The sequence below is a fragment of the Geospiza fortis genome, unplaced genomic scaffold (assembly GCF_000277835.1).
Source record: "Geospiza fortis unplaced genomic scaffold, GeoFor_1.0 scaffold281, whole genome shotgun sequence".
In the NCBI taxonomy this organism is placed as follows: Eukaryota; Metazoa; Chordata; class Aves; order Passeriformes; family Thraupidae; genus Geospiza; species Geospiza fortis.
This window is the reverse complement of record NW_005054340.1, coordinates 76,546-100,819: the sequence shown is the minus strand read 5'-3', so window position 1 is coordinate 100,819 and position 24,274 is coordinate 76,546. Positions and strand designations below refer to the sequence as shown.

The window sequence follows — 24,274 nt, the reverse complement described above, 5'->3', positions numbered from 1 at the left end:
CATCTCTGCAGCTTACAGAGAACAAAGGGAAAAGCAAAGCACCTTACAGCTGAACCTTGTAAAGAATTGAATAAAGTGGGCCTAAACTTTTTATCTCATGGCCTATAAAACCTCAGCTCTCTGTGATCTTGTTGTGGGTCTATCAGGAAACTGAGATCCAATTTCAGACCAGAAAGAAGCAGCATGCTGGAAATTGTGAAGTCTGGAAGTGCTAATATCAGCCCTTTAGAGCAAATCTGATCAGGCCTCGAATTTTGTGCTTAAGCTCATGTTTTCTACTGGCTCTAGCATCCAGTTTGGAACTCACTAGTTCACAACAAAGCTATGAAAGAGCAAGCTGGGAGTTCACTCTTGGCACACACAGTGCTAGCAAATGTTTGAACTGTCCCAGTGAGCAGAGGAATAGAACCTCTTCCACACCATGATGTTTGATGCCACAAGCATCTGAACCAGGTAGGGTGGGCAGTGACTGCAGCCTGGTTGGCCTACCTGGCCCAAGAGCTCCCTTCCACATGAGATGCCCATTGCCTGTGTGCCTTCCTGTACCTGCATGGGCAGTGCAGGTCAGCATTCACACGGGGGGCTGGCCCCCTTCCTGCCTGGACCTCTTTTGTCTTCTGAGATGCCCCATTACATGTTTACAGCAGCTCAGGGAGTCTTAGAAACTAATTTTGTTCAGCTAGCACAGACTTAGAATAGTTCTAGCACAGTCTCAAGCATTTGCAGTGTTACACCAAAATGTGATTTTTTTTTTTGCTAAGGCAAAGTTCATTATCTCATTTTAGAAAAGGGTGAGACAGGTGCTCTCTGCAAACACATTTAATAAAGCCCCTTGATTGCTCTGAATTATGTATGGTAATTATCTTGTTATATAATTAGAAGCTCTTAAATATACTTTCCTTAAACTTGTTGCTTTGATGTTGCACTTGGGCGTCTGTATTACTTTGTGGGATACAGTCCAAAGCTGCTTGGATACATTCCAAGATTACTAATGCATAGACATATTTGCAAAACAGGACTTTTAAAGTCGAGCAAACACGGGTAAAAGTTTTTTTCCTGGCGCTCTGTTTAAAGTTTTGGAATTTAAAACACTGATTAGTATAGCAATTTATGCCAGATTTGTTCAATATTCAGTGATAGTAGCTATCACTGACTGTTGAACAATCAGTGTTCCCAATTGTTTCCCTTTCTCCAGTTGGGAAAAAAAACCCTAAAAGTTCATCTGAAAGATATATAACCTGGAGGGGATCATATGCAGGTGGAAATTTTGGGGTCTCCTTGGCTTTAGAAAGGATGTCTTGGAAAATCCCAGCCAAATGAAGCCGTTCAAGTGCATGCTGGAAGTTTACAGAGGAGAAGCCAGATTTCTATACATGAAAGTTACCTCTTTTGAAAATGAAGATAAATTCTGCGGGCACAAGGTGCAGCTTTTTGTCCAGGACAGCCTATTTGTACTGAAGACTGAAACAGTATTTACATCTCCATGCAAATATAGCCTCAAATACAAGGAAACAAAATCACTCTCTTCCAGATGATTAATCCCAGAAAGTTCCTGAAATATAAAATGAACATTAGATGAGTTTTGTATAAGACAACACATACCAAATAAAGGAATAAAAGGGAAAAAAAAGGACCTAGAATAAAGCTGATCAAATATACGACTTTTTATGAGAAAAAGTCTGATTATAAAATTCTGTTTCAAAGACTAAACACATTGAATTAATTCATCATATAAAGTAGTACTCTGAGTGGTGAATAACTGGAAAAAAAAGAAGTGTTTTTTAATAATTACTGGATTTAAAATTTTTGTTATTTTAGAGAAGACAAAATTTTTGGTAAGAGAAAGACAAAAGACATATTCTTAAATCATGCAGAAAATAGATGTTTAGTTTTTTAGAGAAGGAAATCAGTCCTTAGTCCCTGTGGTTGTCCATGTACTCTTAATTGTATTGTCTTGCTCATGTCTGCATTTATAGTGCTCAGTGAAAAACAGATACCGCTTTCAGTCTGGGGTACCTGGTTTTGAGCCATTGCTCCAGAATGTACTATTATCCCTGTATACTGTTATTAATATTCATTATTATTTGGAATAATTTGCCTTGTACTGAAAATCCATTGAAAGTGTTCCTTAATAAAGTGAAGAGCAACTAAATAACCTAGAAACACCTGCCCAGTGATAAGTGATTTTAATACCCCTCTTTGCATGTCACCCACAACATTAGAATAGATTTCCTGTTATTGCTTGGCATAATTAAAGTACTCCACCCAATTTCTATAAAGTTCACAAAGCACACCCTCTGTAATCCCACAAACACTTTTAGGAAAAATAGAAAATTTGAGAATAAACATTAACAATTTATTTTAATGTAAAAATTAATCCAAGACAGGTGTAAGAAACCCAGGAGCTGTTGGGTCAACCAATTCTATATCACAAACTAGCAACATACCTACAGAAAACTATAATTTGCAGATCATCCTGTGGTGAAAGTCATAATATTGATTTTAGATAGATAAGTACTTGTATACTTTGAGAGCTGACCCTAGCCTACCCCAGAAAAACCCTGGAACATCGAAAGGGATAACCAGAAACCAACTGAAAACAGTGGCTTCAAATAACTTACATAAAAGGAACAGAGTGGAGCAGGAGGAAGAAGGGGTGGATGCAATGGGGAGATGGCCAAAAGGAGAGATGATGACAGATTGAGCCTATAATTTTTTAGCAGCAAATAAAATCACAAGGGAGTGGAAGCCTGGTGAGAGATGCAAAGATTTATGATGAAGAAGCAGCAATCACCCTGGTCCTGGAGCCCTGTGAGGAGCAGCGGGTGCTCTGATCAGTGCAGGGAACACGGTCGTGCCTGCCAATGATGCACCAGATGGAGCAGATAAGGTCACTCACTCCCACAGAGGACAGACTTCGGAGCCTTTCTTCTTAGACACATGGGAAAGCTCGGGAATATGGTTCACTACTAACCAAATCAGAGGATTTCATGGAGAATTTTTGTAGTGCTCCAGGCAAAGGCAGTTGCCAACTCCAGAGTACCATGTTAGGTAAATGGTAAAGAACAGAATTGTAAGTGTAAGACTAGTTCTCACTGATGATAAAGAAAGTATCTGTACATGTAAACCTCCTGCCAAGCCTTGATTTGCAATAGAAAGAGCTGGCCTGATTTCCCGAGGTCTTTATTCAAACACTAACTGGACACCCAACACAGAAACCTGGAGTATTAAATCAGATTTGTTAAAAAATATTTCTTCCTTCCCACGTGATGACTCAGTCAATATCTTTAGATACAAACCACTTTACTGGACGGAGGGAGAGGAATTGGGTTAACATATAGAAAAGAAAAAGCATCAAAAGAAGCTCCAAATTACAAGCTCACTAGGAAGGCTGTTCTTACAGTGAACCTTTATTAGAAGGAATAGCTATGCTCCCCTGTGGTGGTTCTAGTTGTCGGTTCCTCTGGGTCTGGATTGAAGGCACTTGAGAAGGTAGTTCATGTTCGATTATTTTCCCTTTTAACCCAATAACTGATCCCACAGAGCCCACAATGAGGACTTTTCTGCCCAATTACAAAATGCCACCCAAACCCATGAAGAAGAAGGAAGAAGAAGCATGAAGAAGAAACCCAGGATGACAACCTGTGCCCTCCATCTTGCTTCCATCCACAGCATCCTAAACATCTCAAAACTTAAATTTCTCACTAAGGTGATACGCCTACACTACTCTCTATAGTCTATTTCACACTTTTGTGGATTCTAGTCTATCTTGAAGTCTAGGGAACTTTCTCCATGAATGAGGGTCAAAGTCAGTGCTCCCCTGGGGGTCAGGACACCCCAGAGCAGAAGAGAAATACTCCAGGTGCCCTGGGTTTCCACACTCCCCTCTTGAAGAGACCCAAATCCCAAAGGATTTCTCTTGTTATGAAGGCAGCTCTTGGGTTCAGACTCACCAGTGGCATTACAGCTGGCTCCCCAGAGCTGCATTTTGACTCTATCCCACTGTGCCTCTGCTGTGGCCCTTCCCAGGAGCCTCCCCAGCGGTTCCTAACAAGATACTTGGGCAGTGGTAGCCCCTGAACAAGGCTGCTACTGCTGTCTGGCACTGTGTAAGAGGAGAGGGGAGCCCTGCTGGCCCTCTTGCCTCATCTGCAGCTTCTAGGCTGCAATCCTGTCACTCAACAGAGATGTTTTGAATGGGTTTTTTCACAACATAAATACAACATTTGCAATGATTTCAACTTCCTGGCGAGTCTGTTGTTACCAGCAGCACTCCAAATACTGTATGGGGTGACTGTAGATTGGGCATGTTTAAGCCTGCTCATTGGTTTCTCCACCTGAGTGTTTCACTTCTGCACTAGATGCCACCAGAGTACCTGCCTATCTGGGTTTTTAGATATCACTAGTCATCTGAGAGAGAATACCTTTCTATTTTCCCTCAGGGCAGCAGGCTTGCATGTCCTAGGATCTTGTTTCTCTTGTTGACATACAACTAAAATTGCAGCCAGCAGCTGTGAGAATTAATTTTGGGCTTTATTCTATGCCCATTTCTATAAAAACAGGAGGAGCAGTTGGAGAAGTATTGGTGCAAGCCTTAAGGAGCAAAAGAAGTCAAACCAGACAAAAACCAGCTGTGTGCCTCAGGTGAATGAGAAATTCCACCATTGTGTGTTTGAACAAGTAAATCTGTTGTGCTCATTCCAACTCAGTTATGTGTCTTCATTCTTTTTTTTTAACCCTAAAAATAGAAATGCTCACAGCAGGCATAAAAAATTAAATACATAAGTTCCTTGAGACTGTAGGAAGTTCATGGATGCAATGATCTGCATAGTCCTGAGTCCATTACAGAGATGATTGTATCTTACAGAAAAAAAGACAGTCTTATCAAGTATGGGTGATCTGAATGATACAGGGTTTGCAGATCAAACATAAACACCATGTGCAGGCAAAGGCTTGCATTAGAGCAGAGTGAGTCCTTTGCTCTCCTTTTACCCTAACCAACTCGAAGGCTGGGCACCAGGACAGAGTTTACAGTCATGAGATGGCATGTGGGATCAGGTACACACTTCTGCTGACCCAGTCTGTTCCAGGGGACTGCAGCTTGGATGAATCCACATTCTGTGGGGACAAGGTAGGAAGACAATACTTCAGTCTTGTGGCTCTAAGTACAAGACACCCACCTGGGAGGGGTTACACAAGGACAAGCAAGATGCCATTAATATCAAAGTACAAAGCGGATCTTTTCAGTCAAGTCTCCCCACTCCCTCCCTTGCAACACAAGCAATCTTTTTAATGGTTTCTTGTACAATCCTGATGTGCAAATCTACTGACGGGTGTAACAGGACAAACACCCTCTTTCTGGTCATGACAAACCTTAATTTTGAGTTGTGTGCAGCTGCCAGAGCACAGAGAGGTAGGACTCCTTTTGCCTGGGTTATTATGCACTCAGCACAGCAATCTTATTGCACTAGTTGGGTCATCTAGGGGACTACCTATTTTCATTCAAAAAAAGACACCCATGGAGTCTGAGTCATACTCTAAATATTGAGGACACTGTGGGAGTGTAGACACCTTGCTGACATGAAGACATCATCACTGTAAATGTCTGAAGTTTGGTGAACTGAGTCCATCTATCACCTATTTAACATAGTCCTCAGATTATGGTCCCTACCTCACAGAGTACTCCTGAGCATCTGCTGGGTGACTGGGGAACTTGTTTGTCATATACACCAAGAATAAAAACTTGTTTACTGACCTCTGTCATGAAATTACATTATAATTTTCTTTGAGCTCTTTTGTCTCTCTCATTTGCATATCCCCCCACCCTCCAACCCCCCCACACACCCAGACCATGAGTACACACAGAGAAAATGAGTGTATGTCAGACCAAGGGCTAAGTTAATGTTCCTTGCATACAGTGCCATTGTGGAAATAGGAATGGAAAATTTCAATGAGGCACCACAGACTCCAGTCTTTCTTGCTTGTCAAATGCAAGTCTAATCACAAATAACCTGGAACACTTTTCAACTTGTTGAGAATACTTATGGGTGTGGTTGTAATATGTTGAATGTGTGTGCTAGGAAGACTTAGTAAGTTTTTTAAGCTGCAAGTTTGCCAGGACAGATTAATCTTAATTCACCTCAAATTTCATTAATGACATTTATTATAGTCAAGAAAGTATATAAATATTCTCCAAGAAAATGCATCAGCAAACACACCACTGATGCTAAATGTCTCAGTTATAAATACTGAAGTCTAAAACCTTTGCAGTGTCTTCAATGTCTGCATCACACACATCATAGTGTATTACAGTGTTTGGGTGCATCTTTCCTTCTAAACTCCTTAGATAACAAATAAATGAAAGGTGGAGTAAAGGCAAATGATGTGGAGCCTACTGCAGACTGCCTCTGTGCATGATCTGTCCCCACCCCTTCCGTTCAGGATGACTCTTGAGTGAAGCCTCTCCTCCTCACTTCCCAATCCCAAAATCTGCAGATGAGTTGAAGAGCACCTGAAAACTGGATGGGCAGCACCAGGAGCAAAACTGTCAGCAAGAACTGGTTTTCTCCTTTTTCTGTTTAGAGAAATCTAGCTGGTGTCTCGCTGAGCAGAAGAAGTGAGCTGGGCTGAAACAGGATCCTGCACTCCAGGTATGTGAGGGCAAACTGGTCCATGCAGACTGAGTTGACAGCAGAAAAGGATAACTACTTTTACCTGTGCTGAAAGGGAAAATCTGAAATTGCTAAGCAAGTCGATATAGCTCTTTGAAAAAGCATGAAACAAATGAAACAAATGAAACAAAATCAGCAAAACCTACTCCTTTAAAGAGAAACTATTATTTTGGTTTCAGTAAAAAAATGCACAAAGACAAGTATCAAGGGGCAGATAAAATGAAGATAAAGGCTGTCAACTTTGGGAAAGACTAAATTTCATTTTGAGTCTTTGCAACAAATTGTGGTACAGCAATAATTCTGAGGACACTGATAATTTATGTTCATCATGTATCAAGTTCACATTAAAGGACCATAATATTTTTTCATCCTTATGGTAATGAATTTCCATTCTTTTCCTTGTTTGGTCCACTGAGCTCTTAGCATTGAAATGAAATGCTGCTGTAGCTTAAAATGTTATCGCTCGACCCGGGAAAAGGGCAGAGATGTCACATCTTGGCATCAGTAGTTCAAGGTCCTGCCAAACAGCACAGCACTTCAAGATCACGTGCTCATACTCACTTTCTGAGAAGTGAAGATTGTCCTTAGCAGGATCTTTGCTTCAGTTTAATCTGATTGTGTTTTAAAATATTATTAAACTCACTTTTCAAGTAGAGATTTGTTTTTTCCTGATGAAAACTAAGACTCAGCAGAATATGCTCCTAGAAATGCAGTAGTTCGGGTCTGTCCTACCACCTTTTGTGGAGCCCACCTTTGTGTTGTGTAAATAACTCTTGTTAGTTTTTAAGTTACTTGCATGAAAGCTGAATGATATCAAGACACCCAAAGAAGGGCAGGACCACTGGATAGAAGGAGAAGGTCTAAGGAGCCTTTCTCTCAAGGAGCAGTAGGATGTCACAAGACTCATCAATATCTGTGGTTTTCCCCATGAGCAGCAGTAACTTTTCCCCCTGTTCCCAGCAGGCCCTGCATCCCCTCTGTGCTGCAGCACAGTGATGCAGAGTGGGGCATAAAGGTGAGATGCTGTCAGCTTGGAACTGTGCCACAGGGAAAGCAGGAAAAGGAAAAGTGTAATGGATGAAATTGGTGGGAAGAGGGAATGAGGTGAGACTGGAAAAGTAGGAAATATCCTGGCGTGTTGCTTTGCCACACCACATTGCGTGGGACAAAGCAGGAGGGAGTAAATAAATCTCCTGACTGAACAGGATCCCATCAAACTTCTAAGCAGTTCAGGTGTGGCTGACTATTTACTAACGTTCTGCGCTGCCTGGTGCCTGGAAAGGAGCCAGCTGGCCCGGCCTCAGTCAGCACAGGCCAAAGAAATGGTTTCTGGGAAGCAACCAATGGATAGGGAGTAGGCTGGTTCACAACTATTGCAGAGCTTAGTGCCTCCTAAGCAACACTTCCTTGAAGGGGACACAGGTTGTGCCCTTCTGAGAAAAACACCACAGTGGAGTAAGACTGTGGCTGGCATCTCAGAAGGCAGAAGTGTTAGCTATCTTTGGGATTGCCTGTGGCTTCTCCAGGCAGCCTCCTGTGCTTCAACCAGCTCATTCATCTTAGGTTATAAAAAAGAGAGGTAGGAAGCACTTTTGTATGAACAGACCTCTCTCAAGCATTTTCGGGCATTTCAAACATTATGGGGGGGATTAAACTGGGACATAATCTCCCATGTGTGACATACCTTCCCTTTCTTATAATGCCAAAACAATGGAGGTCTTAATCCTGAAGATTAGGCTACTTTGTGCTTCCTAGAATCAAGCCTGACAGATGTTGAGAAAGGTGGGATGAAAATTACACATGTAATCAATTCTCATTTATCAGCGCAGGGGATTACTGGTGATGAGAGATTATCCATCTTGTGGATTTATCTGAATGAGCTTGATTAGAACAGTAAAGCCATGTCTGCCCAGTTCCTGTATGTCTACACCACTATTAGCCAGGGTTATGGTTGTAATCAAGCATCTTTGCTCAAACTCTGTTCTGGCCCTGCCAGATCTGGTGACCGCAGCCCCAGGCTTGGGAGAGGATGGGGAAGAACAGTGTCTCTGCACTATGCATTGAGGAGCATTTAATAAGTTTAAATGCATATAAAATTTGGGTATGAAGCAATCTAAATGCATATAAAATATGGATCCTTTTATTGTGCCAGAGTGAATCATGTAAACTGGGGAGTGTTGTGCAGGGCATAAGCAAGTGGTGAGTCTCTGTGGCATCAACTCTCTCTTCTTCAGTCTGTCCGTGCCATGGTTCCAAATGTGTCTGCATTGCCCAGGCAAAAATTCCCATTACTCCGTGAAATGCAGCCCTCTGCTGCTCTAGTCAATGGAGGGCTGAGGAAGGCGTGTATTTTTAGGGGAATTTGCTGCCCTTCCATGAAGATTACATAGTTTTATGAAGTATATGTTACAACACAAACTAAAATAATAGGTTGATGTAGAAATGATGAAGTGGAGACAGTCATAGTGTGTGTGCCTGTGTACTGCATGCCCAAGGACAGTTTCAAAGTCAGCACAAAGTCAGTTCATGGCTAGGAAGTGCTACTATTATCACTGCCCCTGCAGACTTAATTGGATTCCGTGTACAGATGCATTGTAACACCACTTTTAATTACAGGATCACAATCTACTTTTTGCACAGAGTCCATTCCAAGCTCCTGACACAGAGAGTCAGAACAACTTTTGACTTTAATCTGTCAAGCACATCTACTGGCTCATTGTCTCTAATTGCTACTTTTGCAGGAGGGACAAAACCATGTACAGTCAAATATTCTGAATGAGGCTGGCACATAAACTTGTTTTTTTGCAATCCCTCTCAAGGGCATAGGGGCACATGGCATTGGAACCTAGTTTACAAATCCATCCTGCAGCTCTTCACTAACGGTGCCCAGTCCTCCTGCTCTCAGAAGAGCTGTGATGGTGCTACAGATGAGCTACCAGGCACCAGCACCAAGAGAAGCACTGAACACTACACTTCAATGCAGCAGTTGAGTGCTGTGCTCCTTGCAAATAGTTCAGAGGAACCAGCACAGGATTCCCCATGAAGACACGGGTTGTGGCCCCATACCTCAGGAGACTGTGACATGGGAAGCCATAGTGCTTCACACCTGTGCTCACAGAGCCACATGGCAGCAAAATAAATGTGACATGAGTGTCAAGACCTACATGTCCAGGTTGTTTGTAATTTGATCACTTTGATTTTGGTATTTCTCTTTATTCTCAGCTTAATAACATAATAGATGAAGAGGCATTCTTCACTGGAATGTTGCTTTTGCTTTTTTCTACTTTCTTCATACAAGGACGTCAATGTTATTTACAGAAGTTATTAAACTACTTTCGGAAGACCATATTTGCCTTTTTGTCCTAAATTATTTTTGTTAACAAATTATTTTTACATTCTTGCTATGTTCTTCTTGTTTTTTAGGTTTTCAAATGGCTGATCCTTTTCTATATAATACTGGAGAAAGGTCTCACTATGGGTGCCTTGGCCATGAAGTGCAAATTGACTACCTTAAGGCATATGTTTGTAGACCATCTTTTTCCACGGACAAAGCTGTGATTGTGGTTCATGATGTATTTGGATGGCAGTTCCCAGACATTAGATACATAGTGGATTTGATAGCAGGTCATGGATATATGTAAGCAAATTTCTTTCTTATCTTCCCCTTAAATGCACTGATAGACCACCAAGCCCAAAGCCAGGCATGGCATATGATGTTTCTAAGATATAAGACAACTATACCACTTCAGTCTGAGCAAATAAAAAAGAAAATGGACAAAATATTTCCATGGAGCCACCAAAGATGCTAAAACTGACTCAGGAAAATGGCTAGCTGAGCACAAAGGCACAAGGAGTCTTGAAGTGCCTGTGTTTGTGCTTATGAAGCAGCATGGGTGGTCCAAAGAGAAATTGGTATCTATTTTAATTTGTATAAGCTTCTCAGAACCAAATCTTTTGAACATTTGCTTTGCCTTGTAACAGCAAAGAGGTATATATGTATTAATATAGAATCAGGAGGTATATTTAATCCCTTTATTTTTGTATTAAGTGTGTCTAAGGAAATAATAAGGAAACATTTTGTGTCTTTTTTTTCTATACAAAGACATATACTTTTAGCTCGCTGATTACCAGAATAGGATGAGTAAAACATGATTCAGACAGTCATCATGTAGATGTGTACTCTCGACTAGAAGATATTGAGAGATATTTAGACAGTTTTAATGAAAATTGACTGAATTCCATATCTCACACAGAACCATCTGCCCAGACTTCTTCAAGGGGACAAAACCCTGGACATCTACTGATCACTGGGCTGACTTTCCTGACTGGTTGAAAAATCATGATCCTATGAAAGTAGACAAGTAAGATACATATTTGTATTGAACTTTAAGAAGCATCTAGCAAACAAGGAGAATTTATATGAAATGTTAGAAATGGCACCTCACAGCAGGGCAAGCTGGCTGCACAACCACAGTTTCCTGTTCTGGGTGATTCTTCTGTGGTTCTGGGCTGTCTTGTCTGAGATTTGAATAGGATCATCTGCTCTGCCCATCACTCTGCTTATTGTCCCCATCTTGTGTTCCTGAGCCCTTTTCTGACTGGCCATGCAGGCTCACAGTGTTTCGCAGGCTACAAAATACCCAGCACTCTCACCCACAAGTGCTGATTCTGCACACAGTTCCTCAAGATAAAGAGGAAAATTCTACAACTGCAGATGTTATCTGCCAGTTGTCACATGCCCATCTTGCTCTCTGCCTTGCAGATTATGATACATACTGATGAGATTCTCCTGAGCAGCACTACATAAAAATTTGCTAGACTGACCAAAACCTAAGAAACATCTGATCACCTGTACTGTTTTTTTCACTGTGAAAGAGAGGGATCATTATCTGTATAACTTAACAGTGCCTATAACAAGGCTTCCTTGAATTATGGGAGGCATTGATGTTTCTTCAGCATCTCACCACAGCTCAACATTTCAGATGATAGTGAGGCAGTGGTGACACCCTATTACTCAGCTACCATCCTGCAAGCCACAAGTATTCATCTGACCCTGTCCAGATATTCAGCAGCCACAGTCTATGTTCAATGTCTCTCAGCAAAGATTTTGACAATATAATTCCAGAAGCTGTGACCAAATTTTTTAAGACACGAATTACTAACAATTGTAAAAAATCCCCCTCCAAAGAAGAGTAGATATGTGGGCACTGTCTTGAAAAATTAAGATCTCAGGACATGCCTTTGCTGTCTTCTGAGGGATCACTTGTAGGTGAACATTCCAGTTCAGATCCATTGCTTTTTCAGAGAACATGGAACCCAACATATCCATGGCTTTCTTAGTTTCCTTTCAAACAAACCAAACCTGAGAGAGCATGACCACAGGCCCAGGACACAACATCCTCTTCATGTCATTGTCATACTGGGTTTTGTTTGGTCAGCCTAACCAAACCTGAATGACCGCACAACTCTACCTAATGTTTGAAAATGCAGTTAATAGTTTATGAACTCTGCATTTAAACTTAATTTAAAACTCTGTAGCTAATGAAGAATATAAAATTATTGAGATCTCAGAAGTCAGCAATTTAAAAAAAAATTACTTGTTCTTACCTACAATAAAAATATTTTTCATGTTTTTTTTCATTGCCTCATGCAAAAGTTATTTTTTAAACATTGTAGTTACTGACAATGTAATTTGAGTAAACGCTATTTTAGCATAACATTTTTGCATGTAGGTTTGGTAAGATATTTTAGTATTAACTCATGTAACAGGAATGACAGGACAAATCTTTATCTAAATAGGTGAACTCTGTAGAGATAGTACAGTGAAGCTTATCTATTCCTACAGTCCATAATGCAAGATGTTGTTCTACTTGCAGATATGTCTTGTCTTTAGTTGCCCTGTCCTAGACAAAGTGATTCAAATAAAAATTTACTAATTTTGAAAACAAAGGAGCAGGTGACAATTCAGGTAAGTATTTAAGTGCCTACACACGTACTTCCCTAAACTAGGACCAGAGATGTTAACTCTCATTTAATAATAGAAGCCACTGCTCTAGCCTGAAATGTGCTTTTAAAGTAATCTCTGTTTTAAACAATTGAAGGTGCAGACACAGAAAAAATACCATGTATGTCTTTTAATTTACTTCTTAAATTGTCAAGTATTGGCTCTGCAATAGATTCCTTAGTTTACTTTTCTTTATATGTCTTAGGGAAGCTGATGTTGTCTTGAAGTATCTAAAGGAACAATGCGGTGCAAAGAAGATTGGTATCGTTGGGTTTTCCTGGGGTGGAATGGCAGTACATCATTTGATGCTGAAAAATCCTCAATTAGCCGCTGGGGTGTCCCTCTATGGTAGTGTAGAACACATGCAAACTTACTTGGGTTCACATGACTATGCATTGTTTGTAATTCTACTTATTGCTTTGTAACAATTTCTATAAATACTCAACTCAAAGGTGAGTTGCAGATTTTAATTATGGTTATTTCAGCCATAAGCTATATTGGTGCAAAAATATTAAGGATACTGTAAACAAAAAAACAAAAAATCATTCCTTGTTTAAGGAGAGCAGGGAAATATGCTTTCCAAATGCTTATTCTCCATCCACATAGCCAGTGTCCTGATCTAAGTAATGTACCTAATGAGTAAACTTAAATAGAAATGTTCTCTTTTAATTTGCCATTTATCTCACAGTAATGCTAACCTCACTAATGGACTATTTCTCAAAACATTACAGGAATAGTTAGAGACTCTGAAGAAAGATACAGTTTACTAAGTCCCACATTTTTCATTTTTGGTGAGAAAGACCACACTATTTCTTTGGATCAGGTAAGCTGTTTTTCTGGAAAGGCTTTTTTTCCCATAGCTCATTTATCCTACACAGAAATCCTTGTTAGAAACCATTTTCACATACAAAAATATTAGACATGTTGGACGGTTCTGTTTATATTTCAACTTCCCCTCTATCTTGTTTAGGTTATTCAAAGCTTCTTTTTTGAGGTAAGAAATACAGTAAAGAACAGTCATCAGTCTCTGAGTGGCTAGATAAGCAGAGTATGAAACCGGGCAGGGATATCCAACTTGGTATGAGCCAAGCATCTCAAAAACTTGTATGCTACTGCTATGGGTGAGAAATCAGGTAGCTAAACCACTGAATTTGGACACTGAATGGAAAAAAAAAAAGTATTTTCAGCTTAGTAACTGAAGTTTCTGATGAGTTAGTCTCATGACTAACTGCTTTTGCTACAGGAAGACAAAATGAACTGTGTCAAAAGAGCAGGCATGAACTTTAGCTGAGACAACAACAACTCATAGATTCAGATGTTTTGACTCCTGGCCGCCATCTATGTTCTGATACAACCCCTTCTTGTAAGCATACGTGAGAGGCTGGATAAATATATGGGTAGGAAACTGGTGCCCTCTTCTGTGCATAAATTCTTTTTCTTCAGTGACAAGGATAACATACCACCTCTAGCACAGCTTGTTTTTTAGGGTAGGGTCTGACTGGAGAACTGGCAATGTGCTCTGGGAATGCAGAAGTCATTCAATATTTACTTCTAACTGCATTAGTCAGCATATTAATCTGTACCTCAAATGTGTCTCCTCTGCGGAGGAAAACAAATCCTTCACCCTCTGTCCTCATTTTATGGCAAACATGTCTTTCTCCCAGGGGCACAATTTTGGCAAATGCATTTTTTCTGTCATGTGTTACACATTGAAACCACTCCCTTTTCTCCTGAAGCTTTCTTTCTGTGCAGACTGTATCAGTAAAAATTCCTGCATTAAACAAAAAACAACCCTCAAATACATAGTTTTCTGTACTGAAAAAAAGTGCTTCATAAAAAAACCCAAACCAAAACAACAAAAAAACATGAAATAAATTACAATACTCTCTCTAATCTGCACAATGGGTAGAAGTAAGCTTTTGGGGCAAAATAAGTGTTCATTATTGTATTTTCTGACTTTTAGTTGAAATAAGCACAAACTGTGCCAGCAAATGTATATGGTACATGAACACATTGTTAGTACTTTGTATGCCTACTAATCACCAAAACATTGTGCAGGTCTTCTTGTTGTTCAGTTAAGAAAAGGAAAAAAAAAGCCCTCCATATTTTCTTAAGCTCTGTTACTAAGCCTATCAAAATGTTTTGGACTGATGGTCACTAAGGTTTATGGTCTATGTTCTCAAGATCAGAGCTTCAAGTGCAGGTTACAAGCCTGAGAGTCTGATAAGAAACACACCTTTTCCTTTATGGCAATGAGATTTACCAAACCATCTTTGCTGCAACTCTTGAGGTTCTTAGACTCACCCATACTTAAAAAAAAGTGTCAGTCTTACACACAAAGAGGCATTTTCTCAATGAGAAACAGTTAATTTGGCAAACTTTAAAAAAACCCCATAACGGAAAAAATGCTTTTTTTTTACAGATCTTCTTATTGGAGGACAAGCTGAAACAGTATTGTAAAGTTCCATATAAAATTAAAGTTTATCCTGGGCAAGTTCATGGGTTTGCACAACTGAAGCCAGAAGATATGAAACCTGATGATAAACCTTACATTGAAGAAGCTAGAAGGGATATGATTGATTGGATCAAAATGTTTGTTTGACAATAGCAGAAAGAAATGCTAGGCTTCAAGATCAGCGATTGATTTAATTTGAGAGAAGAAAACAGTCAAGGGAAAATTATCTCATTTTGAAAGTTGTCATAAACTAAAATAGGAACATTTTAATTTATAGCTTTAAATTATTTTGGACATTATTTCCAGAAGACTGTGAAATAAAAGTCAGACTAAAGGATGATTAGGCATTAAAAAGTCTTTTGAAGTTTTCTTGCTTTTTATTTGCTTTATTATTTTACATTATGACCTTGATACTCATGATAGTGTGTATCCAGTTTTCTTTGCTAGTAAGCATGACCTCGTCATGACTTTACTTGAGTAATTTCAGGGTTTATTTTGGTATGATGATTGGTGGTCATAGGTGTTCACATGGAAATACCCTGGGTTTGCAGACATTTTTTTTGCAGACATTTTTTTTGCAGACATTACAGACATTTTCTTTCAGTACCTACAAGTATTTTTCTCAGCTGTACTGGGCAGAATTCCCCATGCATGAAACAAGCACTTGGCTATACTACGGAGTGAGGAAGAAATTATGTTGTTAGGTGACACCCTCCAGGTATTCCCTTGGCAATATTCAGAAGGGTATTTCTGGTATTCCTTCATCACCATCGAGGAAAAACATAAACAGTCCCTCCTGCAGAAGTAATCCAGACATGAACACTGCAGAAACAGTGGAGTTTATGTCATGGTGAAATTGTGGTGATCCAGCACAGGGCTCATGCAATCCTGATTATATTTTTTGCTTCACATTATATCCTTGTTCCTCTCTCAAGTTCTTCCCCTTTTTCACCCTCATATCCTCCCAATAACATAATATTAAAAAAAAAAAAAAGCATTCCCATTTACACTCTGCCCTTGTGTGTTCTTTGAATTTCATTGCCTTGGTAATGACTTGGCAATTAGAGTTTAGTCAGAGAGTCTCTAAGGAACCCATCGCCCTTTTTATTTTCTACATCCGTCAGTTTCTCACCCTGTCACCTTGTTAATGTTGCCATAAGTTAAGGCTAGATAGCTACATTAATATGACTTTCCCTTTGATATCAGGCAGTCTGGCAGTTTCACACACTGTTATCCTGTCAGTGTAACTATATGGTCACGGCATGCTGGCTGTCCACACACCTCAAAACACCGACTATGTTAAACAATACTTGCTTGATGTGCCTCCTAAAAGGGCTTTTTTATGTACTCTGAGTTAGATGCATGGGAGAAATACCAAAAAGAATACCAAGAGGCCAAAATAAAAAAAACCCAACTTCACTAGCAGCTATAGAAAATCAAAGAACTTTAGCCAAAGGTTTAGAGCAGCATTCTATCAACATAAAACATCTCACAAAGTGTTATTCACTTGTCTATTCAACTTATCAAACTACAAACCCCTCTAATCTTAAATTATTCAAAACTCCAAGAAGAAGGAATTAGAAGAAGAAAGAGACAAAGACAACAAAGATATAGAAAAGAACAAGTATAGCTACCATTCCTAGTTCCAGCAGTGTTCAGTCTCTCACAATTGCATGCCCAGCTGTATTAATGCATTTAAATATTTTAGAGTCCTTATTCAATATGTCAGTAGTTGGTCCTCTTTAATTACAGGAAAGGTGCCATTTGTGTTTGTGAGATTGGAATTTTTGATAATTATTCCTTCTGACATGAGCAGGAGTTCTTCTCACACTCTTGCTTGCAAAAAAGCTGACATTGCAGTACCCTTTCTCCTTGCACCTTCTATTACCCAGACACCCAAACACAGTCTGATCCATATGCAATCATCTTGTGTGGGTGTGTAAAGAAATACCACTACTGTGCCATAAGAATCTGGAGGACCTTGTCTCTTTATGGAGTAGAACCCTGACAGTGAAAGCTTGGATTCGGCAGCAGTTGCCTTGCCTTGCCCTGCCCTGCCCTGCCTTGCCAGGGAACTGTCTCTTAAGACTATTTGCTGCCTTCATCTTTGGTGAAGATGGTGAGCCATCTCTGGGCAACTGTGAGCCACAGTCATAAAAATTATATTGTGACCCCACTTCAGACAGAAAATATTTATATCCGTGGATTTTAACTAATAGGGGATTCTGTGCTGCTTATTTTCCAAGTCTGAGGGACAGCTTTGTAGTCAATGAGTTTTCAGGTGGAAGAAGAAAGGATTTTTGTGTGTGTGTGTGTAAATAAGGGCATTTTAAAGTATATGAACACAGTCATTTTTCTTTTCAGTTGTACTGGGGACCTTGAAATCCATGAGACAAGTGGTTATCTCTTAAACTCAAGGACTGACAAAATTACACAATCAAGGTCACTGCTGTACATTAAAATGTAGACCGTAAGGTACAATACAATACATGTATCATCAGTGTGACTTGCTGCTATTTGCCATCCAAAAAATGCTGGAACTGAGACTCCTTTGTTCTTCCAGTACCAGTAAATAAGCCTGGTCTACTGGCTTGTTGTGCATGACGAAGATTTAGGACTGAAGACATTAATTATTTATGTAATACTTGCACTTAGACAGTCCCTAGTCATGCCGGGGATTGTTAGATTTGTCTTCCTTTAGAATCACTACATTCAAGCACTTTGGCTTTTGCTTTTTAACTCTTAGGGACAGCATAGAAAATGGATGCACCAATTTTCCAGACAAACTAGGAACAGAATGTTTTCCAAAGGCAAAGGAGATGAATGTGCCTGAGGTGCATGCAGGTATGCCTAGATCACAGTCGTAGGACTAAGCAAGCCTAATTTGCTGCAAAAAGGACACACAGGTCCTGAAATGCTCCTGACTTGCCCTGGGAAGATGCTGGCTGGCAGTGTGTTGATACAAATAAATAATTTATTAGACCTAGCCAATGGCTTCCTTCATGGTTCTCAGGAATGAAGGAAGGCATCAGAAGCAGGTTGTAGGCCAAAATAACCTTGGGACCACCAAGATGGTAAGAGGGCTGGAGCACCTTTCCTGTGGAGACAGGGTGAGAGAGTTGGGGTTGTTTGGCCTGGGGGGCTGCCTCCATCTTCACCCTCCATGGGTGCAGAGGAGAAGGTCATATTGGGAGGGCACAGGGGAAGGTGAGGAGGCAGCAGGCACTAATGAACCATGGAGCTCTGACATGTTTCACAACTTCTCTAGGGCAACCTGCCCAGAGAAATGACAGAATCTCCCTCTTCGGAGAGGTTCAAGACCTTCAGGCTGAGTGAAGCTTTGAATGGTGTAGTCTTGTCCTGGCCCACGAGAGATTGGACAAGGTGAGTTCCAACGTCACCTTCAACCTCCAACCTCTCCTGATCCCTAAAATCCCCATGATGACCTGACCTGGTGCTTTCAGTACAAGTCTGTTACCATGTCCCCAGAAGGTATCTCTGGGTCCCCAGATGCTATCCCCACAACTGTATCTTATGTTGCCAAACATTGAGGCTCCAGTCCCACAATGTTTCCATGTGTGCCAAGGAGAGCTCCAGGCCCTTGGCACCACTCCTGTGCCTACATAAACTCAGAAAAACTCTCCAAGTGTCCTGGCTTTGTGAAGGCAGCATCAAACACTACGTCATTTTTGTAGGAGACAAGAGACAAGGGTGATGAAGGTCTTGAAAATAGCAATTTGAGGGAGCTGTAAAATCAGTGTCTGCCGTAATTTGTCCTGAAGTGAAAAATGCTGGTTGCATTGTTGGTGTTAAAATCTGTTTGAAGTGGGATAGAAACTGTTTTCCCAAATACTACTCATCTTCTTAAAAAATAGCATTCAGTGGGGAGCCTCTTTAGGTGACACTTGTCCCTATGATCCAGGTGTCGTGGGTGTGGGATAGCATGTGTGGGATGCAGCTGGATATTGTGTAAACAGATTTTATAGGAGAGACATGAAAGCCTGCTTGTACTCTTCTTCAAAGGCACCTAGACATGGGTCATCAGGGCTGGCACACGGCGTCTGTCTCCAGCTATTCTGGACATCCAGGCTCTCCTGCTGCTCACAGTATGTGGCCACATGTGCCATGGCCTCTGGGGTGCCCGAGAAATTGTTCCTTGGGTTGGTTGGTTGATCTCACTGGTGGTGCACGCCCTGATCTCATGTCTACTCACCCTTCTCTTTTCTCATTGCCGTTCTTCAGTGAGCAGGTAAAGAGTTTGCATGTAGTACGTAGAAGCGCCCTTCAGGTCTTCCTTTAAAAGCTGTATTGAGGCAGGATGCCTCATACTTACAGAAAACTGGAGGATGGTTTGCCTTAAAAGAAGGAAACGAGGTCATCTTTGCACTTCTCAGCCCAGACATAACTCCGGTTTAGGCGAGATCTGCTGCAGCTGGTTATCACAGCTTGTTTCAGCGCTGCATTAACAGCACCGTGGTTAACAGCTTCACAGCCAGGCCACACTTGCTCCAGGAAATGTCCACAAGATGGGGCCCCTTTCCTTGACAGCCACCAAGAAGACTTTTAGGGACTTTGGCTCTAATTACAGTAATCAACACTCGAAATGGTCCCTGTCAAATCCTGCAGTAAAAGTACACCAGTGTCAGAGGAAACCTGGCTTCCTAGTAAGTGGAAGCTGTAGCAAGCAAAGCTGTTGAATGTAGTCTCTGCGTGCAGCAAGGCACCAGCCTGCTGGGGTGTGATAAAAGGCAGAATGTCATCTGCTTGTTGGGAGTCTGTAGTTATTCAGAGAAAACCCTGGTTTGTCATACAGCATCATCACACTACTGAATATTTATCAGTTTATCTCCTCTGTGTAGCAAAATCAAATTACTTTGGGATATCATTAGAGCTTGATAAGCTAATAAGTTGGAAGAAGCATGATTTGAATTTTAACCCAAGGGTATTCTTTTTATGCTTGCTCATCATGAGCCAGACCTTTCTTTTTCAAACATAAGCAAGTATAAATAGAGTTACACTAAGCTGCTTAAAGGAATTTTAACTGTGGCCATCAGTATTAATTCCAAAATGCTGAGTTAATCTCCTTGCAAGTCTCTGTTAAACTTAATTGGCCAAATAGTGCAAAATCACTTTAAAACTCCTCGGCAAACTAGAACTCAATTGAGAAGGGCAGCCCAAATATTTATCACTGCAAAAGTAGCATTCAAATAATAGCAGCTGGTAAATCTGAATTTCTGCCATCCAAACATCACCAGTGCTCAGGTAAGAGAAACCTCAGCTACAGAATGAAGTATTGTGGAGACCGATTACTGTTTGGCACTCCTGTGCTGCATGAGAAAGTGGGGAGTAGCCACCTTGATGACATGACATAGAATAAAACTGGACAAGGACTGATGAGTAATGGGAAGAATAAATAGATGGATGAAGGAGGAGGCAGAGAAGCATTTCAAACTAGTGCTGTTTGGAGTCTTGTTACCTATTTCTGTGTTGATGCTATAGCCCCAGGCTCATTGCTGTGGGTGGGAGAACAGCACAGATGCTGTTCTGCTCTGGCTGCAATATTAGGAGTTCACAGATAAGACTCTGCCCAAACTGGGTCTTACCCAAATTGTTTTGCTATTTGGTTTTATTTTATAGAGAGGATTTATGTGATAAATTAATCTTGAAACTGTTTCTAATACCATTTACTGCATTATAATTGTAGCAGAGAAATTGAAGAGGGATTATTGGAAGTGTATTAGAGGTCTTATTTAGTGTCTTTTAATTAGTTAGAAAATCTAGAATGGGATAAGTAACTAAGATATATTCTGAATAAAAACCAGTTCAGCATCGAAGAGCACATTTGATTTTTATTGCCAGCATGCTGCATTTCACTTTAGCAAGAGGACCAGCCAGACCAAGGAATATTGCTCCAGTACATGCATTTACATGGGAGTAAGCAAACAGTTCCATTTTGATCAGTTAAGAGTGGCAGCAGAGCAAGGTTTTAAACAGCTTCTCAGACTAGGATAAAATAAATGCTCTCTGTATGACTGCCTAATGCCTGTGAAGGGGAAGAGGAGGGATCACCAAATGCTAGTTTGGTTAAAAAGATGCTCAGTGGCCTGTCTCCTGTTGAAAAATACGAGAAACTAAACTGAGCTTGAGGGTTTCATTTGAGAAGTCTTCCTAGGTCATAAACTCTATAGAAGCCTTTCTTCACTTGAGGAGAAATGGACTAGTTTCCAGCTTGTCCTTTAAAATGCATACCTGTGAAGTTATGTATCTGTGCTGTATGAGGATGTGTTTTATGCACAGCACTGGTGTATGTCTCTATTCTTCTGACCACTCTCAGCTCAGATTGCACAGTTTATAACTTTGCAAATAAACCCTCTGCTGATTTACCTTTTTCAAGCTGACTTATTAGAATCTTTAGAGATGCCAGTTAATGATGGGTTCCCTGGGAAAGGATTGTGTATGGAAGGGATACAAGAGACCAGAAAAGTGCACGTAGGAAGCAGCAGCTTTGGAGTCCCTAAAGAGGAAGGGAAAGGGGACATACAGAATGAAATCTTGAAGGGAAAAACAGCATTATAACAGTGGGATCCCACAGGAGTTACAGCAAGAGGTTACCAGGTGCCAGTGTGTGAAGAGGAACTGTAAGACCACATGAGAGGAGTGGTTATGAAGCAGTATGTGGGGACATCACATGGAAATGTAGCTATCACATGCTGAATTGCTCCAGGCACAAAGCTAGGAGTGGTGGGCTGACATGAACCCTTCCTCTGCCCTTAACACTTTCATGGGTATGCTGACTGACCTGAACTTTATGAATATTTATGTCATAAACATGTCAACAGCCTGTTTACAATAAATACCTGGAATTTCCCTTCCAACCTTGCCATACCAAGTGGATATCATTAGGTGTCTGGAGGGGGCTGGGGAGGACTGCATGAAGATTGACTCATAATCACAGCTCTTGTTGCAGATAACAACTGGTTTGCATTTCTGCTTTCCTGCAGATTCCTAGATGGCTGATGAATGAGGCCCTGCCCGTGTGATACTGGAGGCAGATTTGACTATGAGGGTTGTGGGGCAGGAAGTACAAGTTGAGCACATCAAGGTGTACATTTGCAAACCACCTGCCAGCACAGGCAAATCTGTGATTGTGATTCATGATATATTTGGATGGCACCTCCCAAACACTAGATACATGGCTGATATGCTAACAACTAATGGATACATGTAAGAAATCTTTTATTTTCCAAGAAATCCCACTCTTTCTGATTTCTAGCCTTACATTAGAACTGTTATATGTGAAAGGAAGCTATTACCAGGCCAGTTTGAGCAATATATTTCCATAATACAGACCCAAAGAGAAACATTGCTGTGTAGTGTGGCAGAGTACAGCATGCTTCCTTCATTCTTTGCTGATTACAGAAGAAGTGGCTGCACACGTAGAATGTGTAGAATATTGAAAACACAATGCAGGAAAACCTGATTTTGCTCATTTTCCCAGCAAAGCAAGATGGCTTTTAAAAATAGCGTGCTCTGAAACACACGTATGTGTTCTGGTTTTGCAAGCCTTTTTAAAATAAAGTCATTCAATCTGAGTTATATGATGGGATTTTTAAAAATTTCCATCAGCAGAAATATGAATGAATGTCATACATTTTGAATATGATATTGAATATGTGCATATGAATTGTCCATATGCACACATGGATATTATATACAATCTCCTACCCCCTTCAAAGCTTTCTCATTCATTTTCAATAAAAAAATCTTGCAATAACTGGACATGGTGCAATGTACTCCATTTGCTTTATACATTACAGACATTCATATGGGCTTTGAACAGGCAAAAGGCAAACCTCCACATGACTCTGTAGAAGTCTAGTTTGGAGAGAGGGTGCCTTTAATGCCCTGAGCCGATGGAGCATGAGGGAAGCCAGATGTCACCAGACAGGTGTGGTGTGGCTGAGATATGTCTGTGGCACTGCAAGGAGGAGATACTGTCTCTGGAGAAAAAGTCTCTACCTTTGCAAGCATTAGGGTTTTACTGATACACTGGAACAATGCAAGGGTCTATTGTCTGCTCCCTGTCTTTCCTGATGTCCCCTATTCTGCTCCATGTTTGGAATGCAAGTATTGTCAACGTGAGACCGGACACACGCCCTTCATGCTGTGCAAATCACTGCTATGACAATGTTCTGCTTTGTTACAGCAAGAGTCTGCTCTGTCAAAAGTGCCCAGTGTCTGATCAATCGGTATTTTTCTATACTACCTTGCAAATTTTCCCTATGATTCGTGCTCTGCCATACTTGTTTTTGGGATACCTCCTTTCCCTCCACCCAAACCATTAAGAATGTGGTAGTCAAGGGAAGAAGGCTTCAGGAGAACTGAGCGTGCTCAGTCAGCAGCGTCTGAATGAAGAGAAGTTGTATGTATCTTCCAAGATGCTGCTGAACTGGAGCATCAGTGCTTACTGAGAGGAAAACAGACAGATTCTTCCTAGTGCAGCATGGGGTGAGGAGCTATGGGAACTCCATTTCAGAGACCATATTAAGTCTGATGGCTACTATTGCCTTATTAGATCAGTTTGAGTGGGAAAAACTGTTCTTCTGCATGGGTTTGGGAAGGTTCACTTTCAAAGCACTAAGTGTTTCTGACAGATTCTTATGCAAAGGCTGCACAGTTTTGCCTATACATTTCCAAATACATTTATGCTCTGGGTGTCATTGTTGATTTTTTTTAATAGAAATTATAGAAATTATCAAACAAGGTGAAGAAAAATAAATGATTGCAACATACTTCAGTCTGATTTAGGCCCAACTGATCCAGTCCTTTCACCATGTTCAATAACATCCATGAGGTGCGTCTGGGGATGGAGAGAGCCAAAGACATTTTATTTAGTGAAAGATGATTGCTGTTTCCCAGGGATCCCACTGCTTCCAACTGGGATGGGCTTGGGAGAACACACAGCAACACCTGGTGGTGGCCTAGTGATGGCAGCCTCCAGAGTCCCTTCTGCACCAGGAAACTCTGTCCTCCACTAGTAAGTCACAGCTGCTGCTGGTCATGAGACACATTTCAGCCAAGGTCATCCTGAGCTGGGGTTTGCATCCTGTGATGCAGGAACTCAGTACTAAGTGGACTCTTACT

General features: G+C 40.7%; 1 protein-coding gene across 1 annotated transcript; it reads left to right on the top strand.

Moving 5' to 3' along the window:
* Positions 1-6,478: 6,478 nt before the first annotated feature.
* LOC102041053 (carboxymethylenebutenolidase homolog) lies at positions 6,479-15,475 on the top strand. The gene is made up of 6 exons (XM_005422562.1): positions 6,479-6,650; positions 10,095-10,308; positions 10,925-11,032; positions 12,881-13,023; positions 13,407-13,498; positions 15,098-15,475. The coding sequence occupies exons 2-6, from the start codon at positions 10,103-10,105 to the stop codon at positions 15,275-15,277; spliced, it is 729 nt and encodes a 242-aa protein (XP_005422619.1). The 5' UTR covers positions 6,479-6,650; positions 10,095-10,102; the 3' UTR covers positions 15,278-15,475.
* Positions 15,476-24,274: the final 8,799 nt, after the last annotated feature.